Here is an 11,401-nt window from a genome sequence, read left to right as displayed (position 1 = left end):
CTCGAGGACTAACCAATGAGTTTTTACCAATATTTTTGGATTGAAGCTGTCGACAGCCAATATTTTGTGCTGATGTTCAATATCTTTAACTCTGACAATTTCCATCCCAAAAACATACAATTTTATCCTTGTGAGGGTCAAAACGCTTCTGAAACAGCATTTAGACTGTAGTAATAATAATAATAATAATAACCATTTCATACTTGTATGGCATCTAATGAAAGTGTCATTAGAATCAATTCAAGTTAAGGGTTTCCCTCCATCAACCAGTGTAAGGATCAATAATCATGTGCCTCCTGTCCATATGGCTGATATCCAATTTTAATGAAAGACCAATATCAGTATAACCCTATATGACAAAATTAGACTTGCATATGACTTCGGTGTGTTATCCTCGACATTATTTGAAATGCAATAGATTGTATTTTTAAAACTGTCAAATGAACTACACTAAGTATGGGGAAATGTAAGATGTTTGCCTGTTTTTTGGTTGTGCTTTTCAGTCGTAGGTCTCTTACTGATGACCTGCTCATGTGGAACACTGCCAGGGACCTTCGCTGACCTTCCTTTTGATAACACAGAACGCCTGATCAACTACCATACAGAGGGCCAAGGAGAGGACAAGGTAAAATATATGGAAACATTTAAGAGTCTTCGTAAAGACCAAACGTGACTCAATAGTATCCTTGATAAGTAAGACTGGTATTGGGATAGCCTACCTTGGAAATTTAGTCTGTTAACCCATTTTCTTCAACAAACAATTGGAGGTCAAAATGTGGGGAAAAGGTTTTTGGTTTCAGTTCAAAATGGTTATCATTTAGTTGAAAGTTAATTACACATTGCTAGCTGTATCCATTTGTTTGAATGAGATGATGACAACCTGTTTTTTTGTTTTCTGTTAATTTGAAATACCAATTACGCAAACTCATTATCCACATTGTAACAAATTTCTTGGTGAAAAGAAGACAATTAAAAAACTGAAATTCAAAATGTCACAGATTGGAGTTTTAGTTAAATAAGTTAGCTAACTGGCAAACTTGAATGGCAAAAATGGTACTCTGGTCACGGCTGAATTTAATGTATGTCAATGTACAGTCAATTATAAACTGAAAAACATTTTTTTTTTTTTATTTCCTCATTCTCACTCTGAACTATTCTAACTGGTTGAACCCCACCCCATCCTAACCGAAAGACACTGAATAGTCAATTATAAAAAGCCTTCATTATACCTGAACTTAACCTGACTAGCCAGATGGTTTGTTACACAGAACCATCTGGGAAGTCGTCCTTGGAAACTGTTTGGAAAAGGGCAGGCACTTTCAAAAAATACTTGGCAGGTGATTGGATGAACCATTAGATGTGTTAACACAATAAGAGAATGTAGAAGAATGAAATTTGATCATAGTTTCCCTGTTATCTCTCTACCTACAATACAGATAGTCATGGAATTCTGAACAAAATCATATCTAACAATAAAAATATTCTCAGATTTGGGTCTGAGAGACAAAATCTCATCAAATGGGGGTCCGTGGCCCTAATGTGGACTAAACTAGGGGTCCTTGATATGAAAAAGGTTGAGAATCACTGCCCTATACTATGCATTGAACAATTTTCTTCAACTTTGCCAATTAGCTAACTCCTATCTGGCAAAATGTCAAGATATCCCTTTATCAAAAAATAAAATCTCTTTACAAACTGCACCCTTATTTTCTCCATTTGACAGGAGGTCCCCCTGTTCAGCGCTCCAGTCCAGACAACAGAGGCCAGCATCATGGCTCTCAACGCAGCTCCTACGATGACGGCTCCCCTTACGACCTTTAGCATGGGAGCTGCTTACACATCGGAGCCCGGGAGCAATTACAGGATCGAAGAGTGTGGTTTTGGAGAAATCTACGATGTAGAGATGGATCAGAGAGAGATGTATTCCGAAAGTCTGCATTATGAAAGCATGGCCCTCCCTGATGAGTATCTGGATGATTACTACTCCCAGGTGAGGAATTGCCTTCACCATCTGAGTGTGTTTACATGCATACGCACCAAGCATGCAGTGGAGGGTCAACCCACCTAAAAATCACTACCCACTGTTTTATTTGCAGAATTTAGTTTAACGGAGTCATTCCTATGTTCCCAGGGTCCTATGTTCCCAGGGTCCTATGTTCCCCAGATTTATATGGTACATAATGGGAACATGACAAAAGATCCTATGTTCCCAGGGTCCTATGTTCCCCAGTTCTAGGGTTAGGGTTAGGGTTAAAACACTTTTAAAAATACACACATTTTAGACTTGAACTATACTAGTTATTCTGTAAATTTACCCCATTTGCCTTTTAACTCGGCTGCTAAATAGCATGACGTTCAAATGCATTTTGTCATAAAATCAGACACGGAAGACAAAAAACAGACGTTCTGAAAAGGATATTGTGGATTTGTGAAACTTGATTAATTTAAATGTTAATGATGATGGTTAGTCCAAGACCAGCCCAAATATTACCGTGAAAACAGAAGTTATGCAGACCACAAAAGCAGATTGGAAATGGCACATTCCAGTCTTGTAGCATAAATTATTTTTTGAAGTTTGAGCTTTCTGAAGAAAGGCAGGTTACGCAAAATCATACATATTAAATAAGCTAAAAATTCAATTTCATATCAAAGAGTGTGTCTGTTGGATTTGGTTATGGGTGTCTCCAGAATTTGCGACCCATACATTATATGCCTCAGTATCCTAATATCAGCATAGCCTAGGTATCTTTTTTTGGTTTCTTCTAATCGGGATAAGCACTAATAATTTACAAATGAAATACTAGAATGTGCCCATTAATGTAGGATATCAGTGTGGGTGTAAACCCATTAATTGTTCAAGTTGTGGTGGGTGTCATAATGATTATTGAATTATGTGACAGAGGAATTGGTAATTTCAGTTTGTTTGTGGTATTGTTGATCCATCTGCAGAAGGCAAGCTGTGCAGCAGAGAACCAGGCGGCGAAGGACGGTCTGTTGGTGTATGAGTATGAGGGCCAGGGTTCTTCTGCCGGCTCAGTCGGCTTCTCCAGCCAACTGGAGTCTGACAACGACCTCCAGTTCCTTGATGACCTGGTACCAAAGTTCAAGACCCTGGCCGAGATCTGCTCTCCTCAAACTCCGACCCCTCCACAACCGGAAACTGTCGTCATTCCAAAGGTGGATAAAGTTGAACAGATTGCCAGGCCCTTGTTGGAGTCAAAGCCAGCCATCATCCACAGTGAGAACCCTAACCCTAACAGAAATGTCAACATCAGCCGATCATCTATCAGTCACGCCAGCTTTAACCAAACCAGCAACATCAACATCAACAGCACCAGCAACATCAAGAGCACCAGCAACATCAACAACACCAGCAACATCAACAGCACCAGCAACATCAACAGCAAGTCATTCAACAGCACCAGCAGGATGGTTCAGTCACCTCCCATCAGCCCTGTAACCACTGTTACCACGGCTGTGCTGCCCCCTCCTGCCCAGACGCTCCTACTACAGCAGCAGCCTGTCTACTACGCCACTACACCTGCTGTACTTCAGCCTGTGCACTACATGGTTCAGCCACAGCTTCAGAACACCATGCTGCTGGCTGAGGCGCCGGCCACCAACCTGCAGGGCATGATAGTGGTCAACGGAAGCTCCGGACACACACTGCAAATGGCAAATGGAGGGAACTTGGCTGGTGCATTCACTCTCCCTGGAACAAGGGGTGAGAGGGTGGTAGAGAAGAGCCAGGGAAGAGGCACCAGGCTGGGGTCGGACGGCCCGGGAAAGGCCACGGTAGACGGTGACGGTCTGCTGGACGGTCTGCTGCTAGACAGCGGGGTGGTGATGGGTGGTGGGAGGCATGGCCAGATGGTCCTGGTGGAGGGTGGAGCTAGGCTGGAGCATTTCCACACTAACGCAGGGATGCTGCCAGCCGCTCAGAGCGTCATGCTGACGGGCGGACAAGTCACCATGGGACCGGTGGGGTCTGAACAAGAGCAGGTAGGGTTCATAGATGGAGGCCAGCATTTCATGATGCACAGTCCCACCAGTCTGGGTTCAGTGTCCCTCAGTCCAGCCCCGTTGAGTCCGGTGTCTCTGGCTGCACCCCTGCACCATGCCTACCCCGGCTGCTCAGCTGGGGTAAGCATGGTGTTAGTGGATAGACAGCTGAGCAATACTCAGGAAAGACCAGAGGAGGTTACATGGGACATCCGTGATGTAATGGTAAATAAAAAAGAACGGTAAACTACAGCCTCCAGTCTGTGATCATAGGGTTAGGGTTACACTTATACTTTTAGAAATAAGATAAGCTAAGATAAGATAACATAAGATAACATAAGATAACATAAGAAACATAAGATAACATAAGATAGCACTTTATTCAGGAAGTCGAGTATGTGTCAAGTACTAGGTAATAAAAGAAAATAGGTAAACTACAGCCTCCAGTCTGTGATCATAGGGTTAGGGTTACACTTATACTTTTAGAAATAAGATAAGCTAAGATAAGATAACATAAGATAACATAAGATAAGATAACATAAGATAACATAAGAAACATAAGATAACATAAGATAGCACTTTATTCAGGAAGTAATGGTAATAAAAGGTAATAAAAGAAAATAGGTCAACTACAGCCTCCAGTCTGTGATCATAGGTTATACTTATACTTTCAGAAATAAGATAAGCTAAGGTAAGCTAAGATAACATAAGATAACACTTTATTGATCGCCTTGGGGAAATTCAGGAATGCCAAAGAAGTCCAGTATGTGTCAAGTACAAGGTAATAAAAGAAAATAGGTACTAAAATAAAATAAAGGTAATGTGCATAATATACAACAATAGAGACAAAGTGCAAATAAATGCAAATAATTAAAGCAGATTCGGAAACGTCCATGGATCTGTCCCAGCCTTTAATTTATGCTTTTTTCCTTTAAAGTAATAGTCTGCAACATTTCCATTTAAATTAATGTCAGTATAAACGTCACTATTTTACATAAATATTTTACAATCTTACATTAAAACATGTTTAAAAAAGAGAAATGTTATGCTATTGGCATGATAAATTAGTTTTTAAGTAATATAGTAATATAGTAATATATCATATATCGAGATAATTTTGGCCAAAATAATTGTACTATGAAATCTTCATATTGGCACAGGTGTACACATGACACATGGCATGTTTAAAACACACTGCAAAAAATCAATGCAGTGATTTGTATCTGTAACCCACCATTTGAAAAAAAAATAATTATTTGACTGATTTGTAAATAAATTAACCATATTCACAGTCCTTAAAGTTATTTGTGAATGGGCAAGTTTGCATTTGTATTTTTTTTTTTGTAAATATATTTGCGAATCTCCATCTTTTTTGTGTGGATACTTTTGAGACAGTTCTATCACCCGTAAATCAATAAATTCACAAATTCACAACTGCTGTTGTGATGCCACACGTGGAATCATTGAGAATCAATTCAGAAGCGAAGCCACAGGTAGGCCTGGGTAGTCCTAGGCCTATCCAGACTGATGTCAGGCCTACCCAATCAAATAATTTTTTTAAGATCATGAATTTGATTTGTTTTCTGTGTGTGTCATTATTGTATTGTGGCCAATAAAAACATAGGAACGTCAGTATAGTGGGTTGTCCCTTAGGTATGTTAAAAAAAAGTTCACGCCTTTGAGAAGTGCATCCCGAATTAGCCAGCTCCTCCATCAGATTTGTTTTTGTTTACAAGTTGTTGGCCTTTTGTTTAGCTGATGATCTTCTGCCTGTGTGAGGCATGCCATGAGCTAATGTAGGATTCTCGATGGTATGGGTTTTTGGGTTTGCTGGTCTTGTTTTTACCTCAACTTTGTTGTATTGGCCTACACCTGCCATGCTGACATGGTGTTGCATTGTTGGTTCAAACTTAAGTGAAGCCTGTGCTCTCCTCGTTGTGTACTATAGTATCGATTGAAAAAGAAGACGTTAGATCCTGAGCTTTGCTTACTGGGGAATTTCACAAGTGTCAGTAAATCTTCAACTAATTCCCAAATTAATTTTATGGAAATCGCTTTATGTGTGGCCAGGAAATGCATAACAGTGACATGGAAATCTTGATTCCCCTCTCGCCATTGATAGATGGTCTTTGGAAGTGAACAGCTGTATTCCTCTTGAAAAGATCACATATAGTCTTAGAAAAGGATACAACACCTCTCTGAAAATTTGGCAGCCTTACCTAGAGTATATAGGCACATCACTGATGCCATCATAGGGATGTGATCATTTCTGGTTAGCCAGAAGGCCTCTTTAAATTATATAACACTGTGTTGGTGCAGTGTCTCTTTGTGTTTCACTCTATGCACTGACCTTTTTTTTTGGATGACGGAAAATAGTAATGTCATATGATAGCTGTAAGGAGCGCTGGCAGCAGGATATAGTGCATATGGCAAATGTATTCTGAAAAAAAACATTTGTTCACAGGCCTGCCCAAAAAATTATTTATGCCTACGCCACTGATAAAATTATACCGAAAACAGAAAAAATTGTGTATTATGAGATAATTATACCCGCAATGTAACAAATCTAGCATTTGTGCTTGGTTCGATTCAATTTACAGAGTCCTAAAAGTATTCACGCAAATAAATGGAGATTCACAAATATTTACATCCAAACATGGAACTTGCCAATCCCCAAATAAGTTTAAGGACTGTGAATATGGTTAAGCTATGCAAATGCACGTTTGTGTGAAAATGTTAAACATATATTTAAAAAAATGTCAGTGTCTATGTACAAATCATGATAAATAATTCACAGAGGTTTTTACATATTTACAGATCAGTTTACATTTTGGTGGGGCTACAGGTACAAATCACTTCATTCATTTGTGCGATGTGTTTTAAATATATATTTGAGTTGTGTGATATTTGTCAATGACACTGTTTGATCTCCATAGATACCCACTGTGGCTAAATAGACAAAGAAAAGAGTGCCACCTACAAAAACTGATCTCAGTGCAGAAACACCACAGCAATGAATTCTTAGCACCAAAGATGGAGACAAAATTTAAAAAAAAAACACCACAGCAATGAGCAATTAGCACCAAAATGGAGACAAAATATAAAAAAAAACAGATTAATTACTCCACTGAATTATGTTTCTAATTATAAATTACTTTAAACAGTTAATCATTCATCTGATTAGCAAGTGCACTGTAAAACATCCCAGTTGTATCATACATGGACTGTTATGGTATACTGAGCCATTACAATGTAAATAACTTTTGAAGCACTTCACCTTTTGGTTAAGAGCTGTCTGTGAATACACGTCTATAATTGAAAAGCTATTATGTCCTAGGTTATTAGATTAGATTAACTAGACTAGATTACATTACATTACATTACATTACATGTGGCATTACTTGTATTTTTAAAATGATGAGTCTTCAATGGTGGTAGTGTTTTGTTTTTTTTGTTTTGTTTTGTTTTTTTTCTGTCAGTATCGTGCATTTTAGAATGAAACAATTCAGGTACAGTGGTCATTTTCCTATTTGTAAGGACACATACTCATTTGTATTTTCTTTTTTGTGAAGTTGTCATCTGGCTCTTTGTCTCCTCCTCCTGTTATGTATTATCTTTACATATTACAATCATGGTGGTGGCTCTAAAGCAGTGATTCTCAACCCTTTTCATATCAAAGACCCCTAATTTAGTCCACATTAGAGCCACGGACCCCCACTTGATGAGTCTCTCGGACCCAAATATGAGAATATTTTTATTGTTAGATATGATTTTGTCCAGAATTCCATGACTATCTGTATTGTAGGTAGAGAGATAACAGAGAAACTATGATCAAAACAGTCATTCTTCTACATTTTCTAATTGTGTTAACTTCTTGTAAATTAAATAATGGTGAAGTTTAACAATTCATCAATTTGCTGGGGACCCCCTGGAACCCCCTCAAGGACCCCTAGTGGTCCCCGGACCCCACGTTGAGAACCACTGCTCTAAAGCTTAGGAAGCAGGCTTGTGACTGAACAGTTCAAATCCCAGGACTGAGTGAGGGATTACTGTCAAGGTGGCCTTGAGCAAGTAACTGAACCCACAACTGCTCCAGTAGAGCTGCTCAGTGGCCACCAGTAAGAAGACTGTGGTTGTACTGGGCAGCTCCCTGGGCAATAAATAAAAACAATAAAATGCATGCTCAGCATATGTTCCCTAGATAAATAAATGTTATAAAAAAAATCTAAATTTTGTTTTTTGCCTTTTAACAGATAATCTTGCTTGAAAACACATACAAAACCCACACCTGCCTTTGTCAAGTTTTAATTCCATAGCTCACCCAATGAAGCTGTTGATTGAACAGCCTCTTACTGCAACAGAATCATATAGATCTGAATGATACAGAATGGTGAGAGCGCTCTCTGGTGGAAAATCCTCCAACTTGCATGACATTTCCTTATCCTGCTTTCAGTAGGTGTATAATGCATATCTCTACGAACCAGTAATCCCTTAAAATAACCTCACATTTACATTAATTCACCCCTTAATTCATGCAAAATCCCCTAAAAATGAGTTAAGGGAGTTAATAATGGAGGAGACCCCATCGAAACCCCCTTAAACACCCCTTAATGTTTGACTGTTTACGTTCTAATTCAATGTAAAATTCAGGGAGACAGGAACTTTCCATTAATAACTCATTAATAACCCTAACCCTAACCCTAACCCTAACCCACCATGCACAAAAGGTGTAGAAAATCCCTTAATTTCTAGGGTCTCCTCAAACCAACCCATGAATAAATCCCTTAAAAACCCATGATACTAACATTACTTTTTAAAGCTGATATTTTTAATGGGTAATTAATGTTTATATAATGAGAAATTAAGGTCATTACAGGGATAAAATTAAGGGGTCTGGTTTCGTAGTGATAAAAGGCATCAAACTAACTGCTTAGCTGCCTGTCAACATGTGCTACAATTGACAGATACTGATACATTTTACCAGCTGTTAATTTCAGCCCCATATCATTGTATGTTCCTATTTCAGTGCAGACTATACATTCACTACATAGCAATCATATAGGTCTTAACATGCCCCTATTGCCTTCATGTGCATGTGGATGGGGAACTTCCAGAGGGCATGCACGTACCTTTATAGGCCAGTTTAATCTCTCCGTGATTCACATCTTTTTCCACCCCTTATATTTTTTGTGATGAGGACATCATAATCAAATATTTAATCTTAACATGTTTTAGAGATGATCTCCTTTAATTTGGGGAGAATATTTAGGCTGCTTTTAAAATGTACTAAACGTGGACTGCCATTTCTTCTTTCTCTAATCTGTCTACTATGAGATCAAATAGAGATCAAATTATGCAAACTGTCCCCATTTAGAGAGTTATATTTTTCATAAATTATTGGAATATTAATACTGATTTATTGACATACATGTACATGTAAGCAGCAATTTAAAGTTGTCAACATGAAGCTAATCTTAACAATTTAGCTATACTTTTGGGTAGTCTAATCTATAATAATGCTATTTTATAGTTATTTTATAAAGATGATCAAATGTTTTAAATATAAAATATTGATCTGAAAAGTAACTAGTAACTATAGCTGTGAAATAAATGTAATGGAGTAAAAAGTACAATATTTCCCTCTAAAATGTAGTGGAATATAAGTACAAAGTAGCATAAAATGGAAATGGAAAAAGTAAAGTACAAGTACCTCAAAATTGTACTTAAGTACAGTACTTGAGTAAATGTACTTAGTTACTTTCCACCATTGCAGAGAGTACATCTCCTTAGGAAGTTGAACTCCTTCTCTGTTAGTGAAGTGATTCTGAGTCATTTTTATCAATCTTTTATTGAAAGCCTTTTAACATTTTCTTTTATCTGTTGGTTCAGTTGCTTGTCACTTAAGGACAGAAACAGTCTGAATAATATTGTGAAAATCGGCTCCAAGATTTTTGGAACTAAGCAGAGAGACTTGGGCTCTTTTTGTGACCAACACATTTTGAGGAAAACACAGAGCATATCCCCCCCCCCCCCCCCCCCCCCCCCTTTTTTTTTTTTTTTTTTTTTTTACTCTATGTATGTACATATATTGTGAGTGTATTGTTAGGTGTTGCTGCGAGCTGTCCTATGCAATTGCCCTTTTAGGGATTAATAAAGTTGACTTGAACTTGAACTTGAGAAATTGTATTCGTCCCAGGATGGGGGAGGGGGAGGGGTTTCTGAGATGAAGTATGTTGTTTTCAATGCAAGAGTGTGTTTTTCATGTTATTATAGTATATATACTTAAGGGGAAATGGGTTTGATTGCACAAACACAGAAGACTTACCTATGAGACAACATGCCCCGTCATGTGTGACAGCATGCCCTGAGGTGGGGAAAGTTGCCAGAAGTTGTCAAGTGCATTTCATCAGTAATAACTTTTGCTTCCAGTAAATCTTTCAAAATGTAAATCTGTTTTTAGAGAAGACCTTAATCTAGCAGCTAAAATCTACTGTATATCGTATCTCAGTACTGCTGAGAAATACACCAATGAGTAAAATGTCTCTACATACTTGCAAGCATGCAGGAGATAGAGGCAAATATTGACTTTTCTTTTTAACACAACTGTGCCAGAGCCCTCCTGTACATTCCTGTACCTTCCTGTACCTAACGGGAGCATCTGAAATTCGTCCTGTAGAGCAGTGGTTCTCAACCTCCAGGGGCTTGAAAAGTGGCATTCTCCAGGCAGCATATTACAAAAAAATAATTACAGCAATGTAAAATACACAATTTGAATATATCTATAAATAAGTTTAGACATAGTAAAAAACGGAGACATAGTTCAGCATAGTACTTGACAGCAAAGCATCCCATAACACATCTATTACACAAGTATAACGAATCAGTCATAGTCATAAGACACACACACACACACACACACACACACACACACACACCAAGAATACTCATTCATAATACATGCAAGTATACACAAACACTATCATAAGAGTAGACACTCATGTGATAATCCTTAGAGTTTTCATAAGACAAGAAAGATAAAGAAGAATATACAAAAAAAAACAAAAAAACTAAAAGAACAATATTCATATTCAAGCTCCTGAAATTTTCTGAAATAAGCACAAACCCACAAAATGCAAAAACGTGCTCTGCGCACAAAAAGTGAGAGAATCACATGTTCCCAGCTCAACAGGGTTACAAGAAGGAAGCACAACTATAAACAAGAAGTACTCTGACATTGAAGTAGTGCAGTGGAAAGTATGGGCGTTGTTGTTGGGGGGATGGGCATAAACTTTTGCCTTCCACTCCAATGACCCAGGTTCAATTCCCAGTTTGTACAAAGAAGATTTCTACCATAAGTCAAGTTTTAATTTTTAGCCAAAGTTTTTCTTATCTAACCATG

General features: G+C 38.0%; 1 protein-coding gene across 1 annotated transcript in view; it reads left to right on the top strand.

Moving 5' to 3' along the window:
* Positions 1-10,024, top strand: part of LOC139659242 (desmoglein-2.1-like) — a 63,162-nt gene extending 53,138 nt beyond the window's left edge. Inside the window, exons 13-15 of the mRNA XM_071537457.1 lie at positions 504-625; positions 1,724-1,990; positions 2,950-10,024. Coding sequence (XP_071393558.1) covers positions 504-625; positions 1,724-1,990; positions 2,950-4,248 — 1,688 coding nt within the window. The 3' untranslated portion in view covers positions 4,249-10,024. The remainder of the gene's footprint in view (positions 1-503; positions 626-1,723; positions 1,991-2,949) is intronic.
* Positions 10,025-11,401: the final 1,377 nt, after the last annotated feature.

This window comes from Centroberyx affinis, unplaced genomic scaffold (assembly GCF_046629955.1).
Source record: "Centroberyx affinis isolate AG114_WGS23_722 - 3 ecotype Tasmania unplaced genomic scaffold, CSIRO-AGI_Caff_v1 ptg003050l_1, whole genome shotgun sequence".
Classification (NCBI taxonomy): Eukaryota; Metazoa; Chordata; class Actinopteri; order Beryciformes; family Berycidae; genus Centroberyx; species Centroberyx affinis.
The sequence above is the reverse complement of the archived record's forward strand: the minus strand, read 5'-3'. Positions and strand labels throughout refer to the sequence as shown.